Source organism: Mastigoproctus giganteus, chromosome 4, assembly GCF_048544385.1.
Source record: "Mastigoproctus giganteus isolate SK-2022 chromosome 4, ASM4854438v1, whole genome shotgun sequence".
Classification (NCBI taxonomy): domain Eukaryota; kingdom Metazoa; phylum Arthropoda; class Arachnida; order Uropygi; family Thelyphonidae; genus Mastigoproctus; species Mastigoproctus giganteus.
In genome coordinates, this window is record NC_143578.1 from 167,672,670 (window position 1) to 167,689,766 (window position 17,097).

Sequence of the window (17,097 nt, forward strand, 5' to 3'; positions counted from 1 at the left end):
CATGTTGTTTCATATGCTGTACGTTGATTGGCTGTAAACATTTGTGTTTATGTAAATATGGTGAAACTCCCACTTGTGTGTGTTTAAGCAGAAGGTATGCTTCAATTGTCACGGTATTAAGTTCTTACCAGTGTATAGTAGTTAAGTAGTAAAAGCCTTAGCGAGTATTTAATAACTCAAATATTTTATATTCCAGATAAAATGTACTTTTAAATCAGATAACATGTATTTCATGTATTTTATAACTGTGTTACATTTTGTAACATAGTTGAATATGTATGATCACCCCCTAGCCAGTGGCTGTAACCGGGTGTTCTCCTAAGAGAAATAAACTGATGATAATAATAATAATAAACTGATGAGCCAACTAGGAAATTGATGTTGAGGTGGGGTCAGCATTTAGGAAACAGACTGGTTTGAATTTTTGATCCATCACCCTTGAAGCAGAACTAGCCCCCCCTGGTTGGTTGGTTTCGTTTCGGAGAAACTGGGGGCGCCTTTGAAGGAATTAGACCTTCGCGGCGAGCCTGCCGCTTATGATGGCGAAGGTCGAATAGCGACTCGTTGCTTTGCTTCTAGAATGTGTTGGTTGTTCGGACTTGTGTTCTACTGAGCTTCGTGTTCCTTAGTAGTAAATGAAAGGATGCTACATCCCGTATTCATTCTATTTTTGAATGGACTTGTATATGGATTGCATTTTATTCCCTGAGCAGTGTTATTCTTGATTACGGCTTCGCCATTGCTATCTGATGGGTACATCACTTACATATGCTGCTGTGGTTACAAAGTTCTTGACTTAACTTGATTGTGATTTTATATAGTAGTGAGGTGAAATGGCTAAATATTTCATCATAAGAAAAATATCCTCTAATAAAGACCAACGGACTCATGATCAGCTTTAGTGTGAAATAGCTGTTTCATTGATATATGAAACAATGACTGACAATATACTCCAATGGTATATTATATTGTATGGTATATTGAGGCTGTATTTAATGTTTCACTGAAATAAGAACTAATGAACTGACCAGCAGATTCATACTGGTCAGTTTGTTAATTTTTTAATAAATAAAAAATATCCTGTGTTGACGATAGATGGAGAGTATACGGCGACGCATGGCGCGATGGAATCATTCTGACGTCCTAATCCAGCAGAAACAGGCAGGCGGCAGTGTTTTGGTATGGGGGATATTTTCCTGGGGAATCTCTTGACGTCTTTATTCCCCGAGACCGCACTCTGAATGTTAAAAAGTACCTGTCTATTGTGGCTGACCAGGTACACTCTTTTATGCTGACTGTCTTTCAGGATGCCACAGGCGTGTTCTAGCAGGATAGTGTGCCTTGACACTTTGCCGGTATTGTTCGAGAGTAGTTTGCCGAACACGAAAGTGTTTTCAGGTGCTGTTACCTTGATCGCCGAATTCCCCGGATATGAATCCCATGGAACGTCTTTGGAATTACGGGGACACACAGATCCGGCGTTTGGATCCTCTACCACGGACTATCGCAGATTTACGGGGCGCAATCCTTGCGACATGGTACAACATTCCTCGTGCAACATCTAGGGTTTCTGCTAGATGTTGCACAACTGGTGAAGTAACTAGGTTATTTATACCCGGTGTTCTGTTTAATGTTGACATTGAAAACAATAAATGGTTTAATTTATCAAAAAAAGAAAAAAAAAAAGTACTTCCTTAGCCATGTGGCGGTACTGGAGGCAAGAGGAGAATATTCCCGCTTTTAGGTAGGTTGTCATAAGGTTTTGACTGCACAGTGTATATACAGGGTGATCAACTACCAGTGCCACAAACTTGCAGGAGGTGTAGGGGACACAAAGACGAATCGGAATCACATAGCATTGCAGGGTTCGAAATGCCTTCATCATGCGGTAGAGGACGTTGAACGGGAGGTCGCGTGAATAGCGATCCCGCTGGAAGTCAGCATTTGCGAACCGTTTCTGTTGAAGAAACCAAGTAGCAAAAGTCCTCCGGAGTGGATAATCCGCAGGCTCCAATGATTGGACGCGTTGCAGATGGTATGAACTCATTTGGTTTGTTGACAGTATCCTCCATACAGTGGATTGGGAAATACCCAATCGTTGATCTATCGCTCGAGTACTCGTACTCGGATTGCCTTCTGCAAGACGTAGGACATTCTCCTCATTGTCTGGCGTCCTCGTCGTTCGCTCTCGATTCATGGTACCTCTCGTGAAACAACCAGTCTCACGTAACCTTCTGTGCACATGTGCGAAAATCGTATGATGAGGAGCACGCCTGTGCGGGAAACGTTCCTGGTACAAGCGCAGAGCGGCGCGCTCGTTAAAGTCAGCAGCTCCATACGCGAGGTCCATGTCGGCCAGTTCAACGTTTGAATACTCGTCCATCCTACTGCCTCGGGAACCGGTTCGAAAATGCTGACTTCCAGCGGGATCGCCGTTCACGCGACCTCCCGTTCAACGTCCTCTACCGCATGACGAAGGCATTTCGGACCCTGCAATGCTATGTTATTCCGATTCGTCTTTGTGCCCCCTACACCTCCTGCAAGTTTGTCGCACTGGTAGCGAATCACCCTGTATATATTCGCAGACGAAACTTGCTATCAGGTCTGGGCTACTGATATTTTCTCGTTCTGCGTAATCTCCACTTGATTGCCTATAGAGGCGCCTCCGTAGCCAGGTGGGAAAGAGCAACAGTGCGTAGCACCCCCTTCTTGATTAGACCGGGGTTCGAGCCCGTCACCACCAAATACGGAGGATGCGGAAGTGTCAGGGAATGACCACCATATCCCGGAGCAATATATTAGTTGCTAATGCTCCTAAAAAAAAAAAAAAAAAAAAAAAAAAAAAGTTGCCTATAGAGAGCATATTTATCGCAGAACTGTTATGTAATACAAGTGGATCTGGATTCAACCTACTTTTAGCAGTCCTCTCGTAGCGTAATTTTCACTGATTTTGTCAGCTCTATTCTCATCTTATAACTAGCAAGAAAACATCACTACCGTCTCTAATTGGTGATATTACATATCGACAAGTCATGCTACGGAGGCCCCGAGTGCCAAGCGATATTAGTGACCACAGCGCCTTTCCAGAGTGATTATCTAGTACGCTTAATTGTAAATACGTTTCTCCTGAGTTTCGAAATTCCGATAACTCCTGAATATTATAATTAAATAGATATATTCAAATACTATAACCTAGAAAGAAAAGCCACCTTTCTTTAATCCCTCTTTTTATTTTTAGTTATTACTAACCCTTTTCTTCGCTTGGGTCACTAGGCGGCACCGCTCTTGCCTCCACGTGGCGGGGCTGGTAACCTGGGAGAAAAAGACAATCTCCCGGGGCCAAAAAGAGCATATCATGAGTAAATCAAACTCAGACTCATCTGGGCTGCCAGACGCAACCCAGATATCAAAAAAGAAAGACAGTTCCACAGCAGGAACGGCAAAGCGCCAAAAAACTGAGCCAGAGACATATCCCATTCCAACCTATCTAATCATCCATTCAACTGGTGAGAATGCAGTTGGCAAACTCTCTCCCTTTAGAATTCAAAAGGAATTGGAAAGTAAAGCAGGATCTCCGAAATCCGTAAAAAGACTCAGATCAGGAGATATTCTCATTGAGACATCTAATACCAAACATTCTGAGCGACTTCTGAAAACAAATTTCTTTGCAGGTCTCCCAGTAACTGTAACACCCCACAGATCACTAAACACCTCTAAAGGAGTGATCTCAAACTGGGACTTACTAGATGTAACTGAAGAAGAAATGCTAGAAGAACTGAAAGAACAAGGAGTTATTCATGTCAAGAGAATCTCCACGAGAAAAGATGGTAATCTGATCCCTACCCGCAATCTGATCTTGACCTTTAACACACCGAATCGTCCATCATCCATTAAGGCCGGATATCTGGTATGTAATGTCAGACCGTATGTCCCAAACCCGCTACGGTGTTTCCGATGCCAGAAGTATGGACATTCCCAAACAGCTTGCCGGGGAACCCCTACTTGCGCAAAGTGTGGTTCAATCGAACATGATTGCGAAAACTGTAATGCTCCTCAATCAGTATGTCCAAATTGCAAGAAAGATCATCCCGCTTATGCCAGAATATGCGAGCGCTGGAAAAGTGAGAAACTTATCCAGAAATATAAAACTGAGCATAATGTTTCTTACCAAGAAGCAAAAAGAATCATCTCACCACCAACTCATGCAGACAGACCTACGTATGCCCAAGCCACCAAAAAATTCCAATCAACCGGATCGCAAACTGAAATAACAGTACCTCCAAAACAGTCTTTCTCAAATTACGTAAAATCTTTGTACAGTGCAACTCAAACCCAAGCTGTAAATACACCAATTACCATACCACAAGAAAACGTCCAGAGTCCGGATCAAGGACCCAAAGAAAAACATATCCTAACTTCTAGTCACCAACAACAAATGGACACTGAAGAAAAATCAGCAGATGACCCTGTTCTTCAAATTTTTGTTGAAGAAGACATGGACACCGAAAGGCCTTCCTTCCCAAAAAAAGATAAAAGCAAAAGTGAAAAACAGAAAACTTCAACAACCCGAAAACGCTCAGAAAGCCTAATAAGAGATAAATAATGAACAGAATAATACAGTGGAATTGTCGTGGATTCCGTGCCAATATCGATGACCTATACGATCTTTCTTGTAAGTACTCACCAATATGTCTCTGCCTTCAAGAGACGTATTTAAAACCCCAAAATACACCAAAACTGTCTCGTTATAACATTATTAGAAAAGACAGAACCAATCAGAATATCGCACATGGTGGCGTAGCTATTTTAACAAACCCACATATTCCTACCAAACAGGTCTCACTGAACTCTCCCCTCGAGGCAATAGCAGTCCGTATAGCTGCTGACATCCATATGACAATCTGCTCCTTATACATTCCACCAAGCTATACACTCCAGCAAAATGATCTCAACAATCTTATAGCTCAACTCCCAACACCTTTCCTCATTCTGGGAGACTTAAATGGTCATCACAGTCTTTGGGGTAACAACAACATCGACCAAAGAGGAAAACTAATTGAACAGTGTCTAGACAATAACAACCTCCTTCTTCTAAATGACGGTTCACCTACATACGTTCACCTTCCTTCAGGAACAAGCACTGCAATAGATTTGTCTATCTGTTCTGCAACCTTATATCCTATTCTAAAGTGGACGGTAAACAACGATCCGCTACATAGCGATCATTTCCCCATAATAATTGAATTACTTAATAAGCCCACTCATCATCCTACTAAAATTCCGCATTGGCTTACTGATAAAGCAGATTGGCAGTCCTATAAAAAATTAACCAAGCTTGATCCCAAAATAATCCAAAATTTCACAACTGACGAAGCAGTTGACTATGTCACCAAAATGATATTACATGCAGCAGAACAAACCGTACCGAAATCCTCATCAAAATTACCGATTCATCCAAAAACCTGGTGGAGTGATGAATGCCTTGTGGCTAAAAAAGTGCAAAGCAAAGCTTGGAATTCTTTTCGCCGGAGTCCAACTACAACCAATCTCATTCAATATAAGCGTGCTAGAGCAAGAGCGAGATATGTTAGACGCTGCAATAAAAAGGCTGCTTGGATCCGCTTCACTTCGACTATTAATCAAGCAATGTCTACACATAAAATTTGGAAAGCAATCAGAAAAATGAGTGGCAAATATAAACCGATACCCCTACCCATCATGGAATGGAGAGGGCAGAATGTAAATGATCCTGCTGGAATTGCCAATATACTAGGTGAAACCTTTGCAAAAACATCAGCAATAGAAAGTTATACGCCGACCTTCAGAAGATTAAAAACAAGTTTAGAAAAACAAAAGTTAAACTTTTCTTCAAAAGGTGATGAAGAATACAATTTACCTTTTACCATACACGAATTACATAGAGCTTTGTCAACATCTAGACGCAGTGCTGTAGGACCAGATAACATCCACTATTCCATGATTCAGGAACTAAGTACCGAATCATTACAGTTACTTCTTCATCTATTCAACAGACTCTTCCTGGAAGATAAATTTCCTAATCAATGGCATCACGCTACGGTCCTTGCCTTCCCTAAACCAGGTAAAGACCCTACAAATCCCACTCATTATAGACCAATCGCCTTGACCAGTTGCATTTGCAAAATTCTCGAAAAGATGGTAAACCGCCGACTTCTCTGGTACCTTGAAAATCTCAATCTGCTACATTCTGCACAATACGGTGTCCGACAAAACAGATCTACACTAGATATACTAGTCAGACTAGAGAATTCCATCCGTAATGCATTCCTCAGATCGGAACACCATGTGTTAGTCTGCTTTGATATCAGTAAGGCCTATGATTCCACGTGGAAGTATGGAATACTCCGTGAATTACATCGTCACCTCCCGATTTTCATACAGAATTTCCTATGCAAGCGTACATTCCAGGTACGATTCAAAACCTCACTGTCCCAAGTATTTTCCCAAGAAGAAGGAGTTCCTCAAGGCTCCGTACTCAGTGCTTCACTTTTTATAATTGCAATAAACTCCATTGCCGGACAAATTCCAGACACTGTTGATAAAGCACTGTTTGTAGACGATCTTAGTATTTGGTGTCATGCTAAAAATATGAATACTATTGAGAGACAGTTGCAAGTGGCAATAAATAAGATCTGTTCATGGGCTCAGACTAATGGATTTCAACTTTGTCCAGAAAAAACATTTTGCATCCATTTTTGCCGCCAACGCAAACTCCATCCCAATCCGGAGCTACAACTGAATCGCCAACAAATAACAGTTCATCCCAGCATACGGTTCTTAGGAATCACTTTAGACCATAAACTCACTTTCGTTGAGCACATCAAAAGACTAAGAACATCATGTCAACAAAAACTAAATATCATCCGGGTTCTCTCTGCAACCAATTGGGGAGCTGATCGCCTTACTTTATTACGGTTATATAGAGCATTAATAAGATCGAAACTTGACTACGGAGCACCAGTCTATAGTTCGGCAAGACCTAGTGCCCTTCGCTGGCTTGACCCTATCCATCATAGTGGAATACGCGTTGCTTTAGGGGCATATCGCACATCTCCAACACATAGCTTATATGCTGAAGCACACGAACCCCCTCTCTCAATCAGGCGACAACAACTGATACTACGTTACGCCTATAAAATTAGATCTATGCCGGAACACCCGAACTGGCCCATACTTTTCACATCACAGCACAGTAGGTTATATCAAAACCGCCCTAATGCTAATCGTCCTTTGGGTATGAGAATAAAACACCTCTTAGAAGAACTAAATCTAACCTTAGACAATGTGGCACATAGCCTCCCATCCTCTCTTGCTCCTTGGAATATCATTCCACCCTCATGTGACTTACATCTGCATGAATGGAATAAATCTACTTTGCATAGAGAAAACTTCTCGCAACTATACCATGCAGTATTGGACCAGTTTCCCAGCTTTTCCATAGTACATACGGATGGATCAAAGAATGATGTCCACGTCGGAATCGCCGCAGTTTTTCCAAACATCACATTAGCTTATCAGTTATCACCTGAGTTCGGTATATTTTCCGCCGAACTAATAGCAATTCAGGTTGCACTGAATCATATCGAGTCCTCTGATATTAACAACAGTTTAATTTTCACAGATTCTTTAAGTGCACTTCAAGCACTAAAAAACACCATGAACATCACCCACCCAGTCGTGAAAAGAATAGTCAGCTCTTTACATAGCTTATCAGAACTTGGAAAAAACATACATTTCTGCTGGGTCCCAGGACATATGGGAATTCCTGGAAATGAACTAGCGGACAATGCTGCCAAATCAGCTCACCTACCACCCGAGAAAAAGTGGAAAGTGCCTCATCAAGACTATCGACCAATAATCCAGAAAAAATGCATGTGCCAATGGCAGTTATCATGGGAAAATCAACCTAATAATAAACTTCGAAGTATCAAGCCAAACCTTGAGCGATGGCCTTCCAGCTTTAGTTCAAAACGACATCAAGAGGTAATTTTGGCTCGACTGCGAATAGGCCACACAAATATCACTCATGGTTATCTTCTAAGAGGAGAAATACCCCCTCAATGTCATCACTGTAATACGCTGCTCTCAGTGAAACACATTCTGGTCGAATGCACAAAATATACAAGAGAACGCCAGATTCTTTGCACTTCAGCCACAACAAAAGATCTTACACTTACCTCACTTTTAAACAATGAAACAAATATCTCAAGCATATATAACTTTCTGAAGATGATTAAAGTATATCACCTCCTTCCTGTCCATCATCTGGCTCTCCGTACCGCTATTGGAGCATATCGCACATCTCCTGTCCAGAGCTTATACGTCGAAGCAAACGAACCGCCATTATTGCTTCGACGTAAGCAGTTGTCTCTAAACTACGCTCTAAAACTGAAATCCCTGCCAGACCACCCTACGTGGCTAACCGTTTTTGAGCCGCGATGGGAAAATTTGTACAACACCCGTAAGACTGCCAATCGTCCTTTTGGTATTCGTCTCCAAGAGCTACTCAAAGAACTTAATATAAAGGTAGACAGGGTTGCCCAAACACCAAAGCAACCCCTTCCACCCTGGCATGCTCATGTCCCGGCATGTGACTTGTCCCTTAGAAATTGGGGTAAGTCGGACACTCCATCGTCTGTCTACCTGCAGCTTTTTTCAGCACACCGAGCTGAACATTCTGACTTCGCGCCAGTCTACACAGACGGCTCGAAGGCGGAATCATATGTGGGATCTGCTGCTGTCTTTAGAGACAGCACTACTTCGGAGCAGATTCCTTCTGAATGCAGCATATTTACTGCAGAGCTGCACGCTATAAAGTTAGCCTTGGATCACATTAGTGAATGCCAATACCAACGGTTCATTTTATATTCTGACTCTCTCAGTGTGTTACAGGCTTTAATATCCGTGAGGTATAATCCTCACCCGGTTCTGTCTAGCATTCAGCAGAAGATTCACGTTCTCCATGATCGCGAATATGACATCCGCTTCTGCTGGATTCCCAGCCACATTGGGATTAGGGGAAATGATTTGGCTGACACCGCAGCCAAATCAGCAATCCCTAATAATAATCTCTGCCTGTCAGTCCCCTATACAGACTACAGGCAAATAATACACGAGAAGATACATTCCCAATGGCAGGAGTTGTGGAATGGACAGACTGGGAATAAACTATACCGTATAAAGCCTTTAATTGAACCGTGGCAGTCTAGTCTGCGCAGGAATCGTAAGGAGGAAGTTGTTCTTGCCCGGACCCGCATAGGACACAGTCATTTAACTCATTCATTTTTGCTGAGGGCTGATGACCCTCCTATGTGTGAGTCTTGTGGCACAGTTTTATCAATTAGACACATTTTAATCGAATGTCCAGTTTTTAGCAGTATCCGTCTTACCGCTTTTAATCATCTGACTGAGCCATATACACTCAGTCAGATTTTATCCGACAATGACAATGTGTCTGCTATTTTTAGATTTTTAAAGTCAATAAATATTTTTACTCGTTTATAAAATCTACATTTTTCTTATACTTCTTGACATAGTGACCTAACTAATTAGGTCACTGAAAGTTTAAATTATTTTATAAATGACATGGTCTTGGCGCATTATAGCCTTAGTAGCTAATGCGCCAATAAAACCAAAACCAAACCAAACAATCACCTCCTTTAGTTAGGGAAAAAAAAAAAAAAAAAAAAAAAAAAAATTATTTTCTGGTTTCTTTTTCCATTTTCTGTAATTGAGAAGAAATAACATGCATAACTATCATATGTATGGCGCACTATGGTCATAGTTGCCAATGCGCCCAATAAATCCCGAAACAAACAAACAAACAAACAAACAAACATGCTACGGAAGCGTCGATTAATTTTGTTTTGATTCCTACTCATTCTGGCACACATAACATTGAGAGTGCAGACATAGCAGTCAAATTCACTGAAGAGCTAATTGTTACTTCGCTTACATTTTCTTTTATGAATTTCGTTTTTACTATTTATGTTGATTTGATATCTCTTTTCAAGATTGTGGCAAATACAAAAAATATTCATTTTTCTTTTAATAAAATACATATTTTTCTTTAATTCTTGTCAGCCTATTTTTAAAGTCTTATTTAAAGTGATTAATATTTTCTCTTACAGTAATTGATGCTACTGGACGGCCAGCGGAAGGCTTCATGTCAGGGTCATCAGCCCTGCTTGGTTCTTATCATCAGTGTGTGGATGCTATTGCATATAATGATCGTCGAACATCAGGCCCACCGCAAGAAATCTTTAGAGGCAAATATTGTGCAATAAACTTAGGTTTACCAATGCCTCCAAAGCCATGGCGATACACAATTGACGAACCTTTAAAGGAGTTAAAGGAATTCACCGAACGCCAAACTGTAAGTAAAAATAAAATCATATGACTATTTAGTATATATACATGAAAGATAATCTCATTAATAAGCAGGATTATTTTTTGAATAAACCTATTTGATGACAAAGTTAGCACAAAGGTTTAAAGCCATTACTCGATTTATTACGAATAAATTTATTGGCCCAAAATTTTTCGGTGGTTATTTTATTTCATATGAACTATTGACAAAAGTTAAGATATAGTTGATTACGGTTCAATTTAATTATCCTTTGTAAATGGAACCGAAACTGCATGCAGATCAGGTACTACTTAATATGCTCCTTAAGCAGGAGAAGAGTTCAAGGCGATCTCTTCCACCGGTATAGAGAGGATGAACTTGGTAATCTGGATATGCAATATGTGTAAGGCCTACATGCATTTCCAGATCTTTGAGAGGGGAACTGTGACTGCATTATGCACGAATTTCTTCAAATACTTCCAAGCACGTTTCAGTAATGGTACAGATGCCGTTAGAGTGGGTAAACAGGATGAAAGAGGGCCAATTGTAGATAAAGGTAACAGAGATCCTGAAAATCTATCCTTCTGGAATAGGCCCCGGGTGCCAAGCAATTGACTGAGCGATTTCTCTTTGTGCTTTCACTGCGACTTTTTCATTGGTGAATTCTGCGTTCTCTTTTACGTTCCTCTCGTTGAGAAATCCTTTTATTTAGTAGCTCTTTTATCAAAAGTACTGGTAGAGAGCAAGGAAGGAAAGTAACCTTTCTTTATTTTTCATATTTAATAGACTAACTCCTACTAATTTCGCTTGGTCACTCCAGGCACTGCTCCTGCCTCCCCGTGGCGGGGCCGGTAACCTTGGCAGAAAAGTTCATCTGCCAGGGGCTAAAAGGAGCCGAAATGGAACAAAATATGTTTCTTTCTTTACAACTGACAAGCAGTCGGCTAGACACAGAACAGGAACATGACTCTTCACATGCAAAGAGGTTAAAAACCATTTCCTCTGCGACCGAGTTTCCTGCATTTTTAATAATGCATTCATTATCAGAACAGCCTCTTAGTAAGCTATCCCCCTTTCTTATCCAAAAACACTTGGAAAGTATTGCAGGGTCTCCCAAGATGGTTAAGAGATTGCAATCGGGGGACTTACTAGTAGAAACTGTCAACTGCAGGCATTCTGAAAAACTCCTGAAAGTGACAAACTTTGCAAAAATTCCAGTAAAGGTAACTGCCCATGCAACCCTAAATACATCTAAGGGTGTTATATCTAGTTGGGACCTTTTGAATGTGACAGAAGAAGAAATTAAAGAAGAGCTAAATGAACAAAATGTAATTGCTGTCAAAAGAATCATGACTAAAAGGGACAATATACTCACACCCACCAGAAGTATCATTCTCACCTTTAACAGTCCAAATCTACCCTCAACAGTAAAAGCAGGATATCTACTCTGTCGCATTCGTCCTTATATTCCTAATCCGCTGAGATGCTATAAATGCCAAACGTATGGCCATTCTCAGACGGCATGCAGAGGGAACCCAGCTTGTCCGAACTGTGGATCTTCCGATCACAGTCAAAACGACTGTTCGGCAAAAGAAATGACTTGTCTTAATTGCAAGGGTAACCATCCTGCTTACTCTAAAACATGTGAGAAGTGGAAAATGGAGAAAAAAATTGTAAAATATAAAGTCGAAAACAAAGTTACTTACCAGGAAGCAAGAAAATTAATTGCCCCCAGTATATCTAACCGTAGCTATGCCAGTGTTGCAAAAAAATATCAAACAATAGCCACGCAAACTGATGTTACTGTTCCATCCAACATATCAATCTCCGACTGGGCCCGAGCTGTTCTTTCTCAGCAACAGTCCAATATCCAGAAGCACTCAGATCAAGCAAGTAATACGCCTCTTACGATTCCAGCAAAATCTCCTCATTCACCAATGATTGCTACCACACCAAATAATCCCAGTTCAACTTCCAAACAGAGTATTCAGGAAACATCACTGGATCAAGAGTACCCATCTAAACAGGAAGATCCGATTCTTGAAATATTTGCAGAAGAAGAAGAAGAAGATATGGACACAGGTCGCCCCACCTTTCCAAAAAGAAATAAACCAAAGCCAGAACGCCACAAGACAGCCACGTCAGGTACAGCTTCTTCTAAACTCAAATAATGCCTTATATTTTACAGTGGAATTGTGGAGGCTTTAGATGCAACATTGATGACATTCAGTACTTAATTAGACGCTACTCTCCAGTGGGTTTCTGTCTGCAGGAAACCTATTTAACTGCTAAAATCTCTGTTTCTATAAAAAACTACTCAGTCTACCGAAGAGATCGCAATACATCTGACTCTGCTCGTGGTGGTGTAGCTATTTTGATTAACTCAAAGATCCCTGCTAGTCAAATCATTCTTCAAACCAAAATTGAAGCCGTTGCTGTGCGTCTGATTGCTGAGATTGCATTTCCGCTAGTCTCAGTCTATCTCCCACCAAACAATACCTACTCTTTCAAAGATATCGAAGAACTTTTAGTAGAGCTACCCTCACCAGTCTGCTTGCTAGGGGATTTTAATGGCCACCACCCTTTATGGGGATCCTCTAAATTAGATAGACAGGGCCGACTGATTGAAACTCTACTAGATAAACAAAACCTTACCATTCTTAATACTGCTACACACACCCATATACAGTTACCTACTGGACAGACCTCTGCAATTGACCTCTCGATTTGTTCTCCGATACTGTTTCCAGTCATTCAGTGGTCCGCTATGGATGATCCAATGGGAAGTGACCATTTTCCAATTGTCCGTATCCTGCTCACTACACAACTACCATTAGACCAACCCTGCATAAAATGGAAATTTTCTAAAGCCAAATGGGCCAAATTTCAATCAGCAATCATTCTGGACAAAGAAACTATTCAGCTACAACCTATAGATAAAGTAACCGATTATATCACATCCAGTCTTTTAGTTGCAGCAAAATACTCAATTCCATTATCAAACCCCCCAACCCGACGGCACTTCAACTACTGGTGGAACGAAGAGTGCACGAAAGCAAAGAAGGAAAAAAATAAAGCATTCAACATATTCCGTCGATTTCCGACAACAGCTAATTTAATTAGCTACAAGAAGCTAAGGGCAAAAGCGCGGTTCATTCACAGGCAAGCCAAGAAAGATTCTTGGACTCGGTTTGCATGTACTATCAACAGAAATACCGACTCCAGATTAATATGGAAGAAAATTAGACAGCTTTCTGGGAAGTTTCCAATCATCCCTTCCCCAATTCTTTCATACAATGTACAAGAACTCTCTGGTCCTCTAGATATAGCGAATGCCTTGGGTAAAACCTTTGCCGAAGTCTCTGCTGTATCAAATTACACTCCGAAATTCCAAAAAATTAAGACCTCCACCGAACAGAGGCCCATTAACTTTACAACCTCCCTATCACTTCCGTATAATCAGCCCCTTGAATATTGTGAACTTTTACAAGCCATAAAAACAACGAGAAACAGTGCAGCTGGGCCAGATGGCATATATTATGTCATGCTGCAGCATCTCGATGAGCAAAACTTACAAATGCTGCTAGTTTTCTTTAACCGGATCTTCCTGGAAAATATTTATCCAACATCTTGGCACCATGCTACAGTTTTGCCCTTTTTGAAACCTGGAAAAGATCCTTCCAGTCCTAATAGTTACAGGCCAATCTCTCTGTCAAGTTGCCTTGGTAAAATTCTTGAAAAAATGATCCACAGTCGACTCAGCTGGATCATTGAAACTGAACAACTATTGAGTAATTGTCAACATGGCTTTCGCAAAAATAGGTCCTCTCTAGATCTGATGATCAAGGCCGAATCTGAAATTCGCAATGCCTTTGTGAAAAATGAACACCTTGTCATGGTCTCCATTGATATAGAAAAGGCATTCGATACTACCTCGCGATATGGCATTCTCAGTGACCTACATAATCTTGGTCTACGAGGCAACCTGCCTATATTCATTAGGAATTTCCTCCAGATCCGCTCTTTCAGGTTCGAATCCAAAACTCCCTTTCTTCTACATTCTTGCAGGAAGGAGGAGTACCACAGGGGTCGGTTTTGAGCTCAACCCTATTTGCCATTAGAATTGATTCCATTTCCAAAGAACTTACAAATACTGTAGAAGCCTATCTTTATGCTGACGATCTCTCCATTTCTTGCCACTCTCAGAACATGAGATCTATTGAACGCCAATTGCAAATATCCCTCAATAAAATTCAAAAATGGGCTGAGTTCAATGGATATCGGCTTTCCCATCAGAAAACAGTTGCTATCCACTTTTGTAACCAACGCAAATTACATACAGACCCTGAACTCCGGATATCAAATTCCAGCATCCCGATTACCAACAATATTAGATTCTTGGGATTAATATTAGACAGCAAGTTAAATTTCCTTGAGCACATTAAAGTAATACGTACTACCTGTCTGAAAAAGCTGAAAATGCTTAGAGCTCTATCTGCCCAGTCTTGGGGAGCAGATCGTACAACTTTGCTGCTCTTATATAGAGCACTGATTAGATCTCGGTTAGATTACGGTGCCCCAGTTTATGATTCTGCTCGAAAGAGTGTATTACGCTGGCTGGATCCTGTACAACACAATGCACTGAGGATTGCTCTTGGTGCTTATAGGACATCACCAACCTATAGTCTACATATTGAAGCCCATGAGCCCCCTCTTTACCTCCGCAGAAAAATGTTACTACTTAAATATGCAGTCAGAATACGAAACTGTTCTCCGCACCCCATCCAACCATATCTCTTTAATCCATCATTTCACAATCTCTGTAGAAATAAACCAAATAAAATACGCCCAGCAGGCCTACGGCTCCTTGAAATAGCACAAAATTGGAATGTTCCTCTCCAGAGTAGGCAGCACAGAAAGAATTATTCTTGCCCACCATGGACCCCATTTCCTCAACCAGCCTGTGATAATTATTTTCTCCAATGGGGAAAGAATCATCTACCAACTCTAAATGTGCAACAACTCCATGCTAGCCATATTCAAAACTGTTTTGACTTCTTACCGATATATACTGATGGTTCCAAATCTCATTCAACTGTTGGAGCAGCAGCAGTGTTTCCCTCTGCTATCATATCAGCCTCTCTTCCACCTGAGTACAGCAGCTTTTCAGCGGAATTATATGCAATTCAATTAGCTCTAGAAAATTTGGGTCTTCACCCATCTGCAAAATATTTAATTTACACCGACTCTCTAAGCTCAATTAGAGCAATGCAGAATTTCTCTTATAAGGATCACCCTATACTAAATCAAATCAAGTATTTGCTGTTGAAAATCGAAGATCGCCAGCAACGAGTGAACGTTTGCTGGATTCCAGCACATTCAGGCATCAAAGGGAACGAGTTGGCTGATATTTCGGCTAAAAATCCATCAACAGTAGACTTAACCTCTGCCTTTATTCCAGTTTCTGATTATAATATTATAATTCAAACAGCATATCATGCACAATGGACGGAGCTATGGCATAAACAAGCAAATAACAAACTGTTCCAGTTAAAACAGGACCCAAAATTTTGGCACTCATGCATTCAGACAGTTCGGCGAGAAGAAGTGGTACTCGCGCGGATTAGAATAGGACATAATCATCTGACTCACCTCCATCTACTCACAGGCGATGATCCTCCTCGGCCCCGGGTGCCAAGCGTTATAGTGATCAAGCAATTTCCTGAGTGATTATTAGAGCGTTTTCTCAAAGATATAGTTCTGTTTCAGTTATAAAAGTTTTCTTACTTTCCTATTATTAGGCAACTTAGTCTTACAAATCGTAAGCTAGTTTAAGAAAGGAAAAACACCTTTCTTTTTTTCTTTAAATTAACGTACTAACTTTTATACCGCTTGGTCACTCTAGCGGCACTGCTCTTGCCTCCCCGTGGCGGGGCCGGTAACCTGGGAGGAGAAATTCACTCTCCCAGGGCTGAAAGGAGCAAAGATGGATAAAAATATATATCCACCTATAGAGCCATTGAGCTCAAGACGAGACAATATAAATGACAATGATAATGACTTCTCTCAACCCAAGAGGCTGAGAACAACCCCTCAAGAGGAGATACCATCATTCCTCATTCTACACTCTCTCTCAGAGCAGCCTCTGAGTAAGTTATCGCCATTCCTTATCCAAAAATGTATTGAGTCTGTTGCAGGTTCACCGAAAATGGTAAGGCGACTTCAGTCCGGGGATATTCTTGTAGAGACCAGTAAAGCGCAACACTCTGCAAAGTTATTAAAGCAGACTACTTTTGGTGGACAACCAATAAAAGTCACTCCCCATGCCACCCTAAACTCCTCGAAGGGTGTAATTGCAGAATGGGACTTAGTAAATGTATCAGAAGAGGAAATAGTCCAAGAGCTTCAAGAACAAAAAGTAATCCAAGCAAGGAGAATCCTGACTCGGAAAGATGGTATTCTTGTTCCTACAAGGAGTATAATACTCACTTTTAGTTCTCCTATCCTACCAACATCTGTCAAAGCTGGCTATCTTCATTGCCGTGTGCGTCCTTACATCCCGAATCCAATCAGGTGCTATTAGTGCCAAAAATATGGACACTCCCAAACTGCATGTAGAGGTGAGGCAATATGTCCAAATTGTGGATCAAAGGAACATAATCAATCTGAATGCACTGCTACTCCTCATTGCCCAAACTGTAAAGGTAATC

General features: G+C 41.0%; 1 protein-coding gene across 1 annotated transcript in view; it reads left to right on the forward strand.

The window, feature by feature from the left end:
• LOC150087177 (uncharacterized) overlaps positions 1–17,097 on the forward strand; it is an 82,843-nt gene that overhangs the window by 14,935 nt on the left and 50,811 nt on the right. Inside the window, exon 2 of the mRNA XM_090372394.1 lies at positions 10,170–10,414. Within this exon, the coding sequence (XP_090228520.1) occupies positions 10,170–10,414 (245 nt within the window). The remainder of the gene's footprint in view (positions 1–10,169; positions 10,415–17,097) is intronic.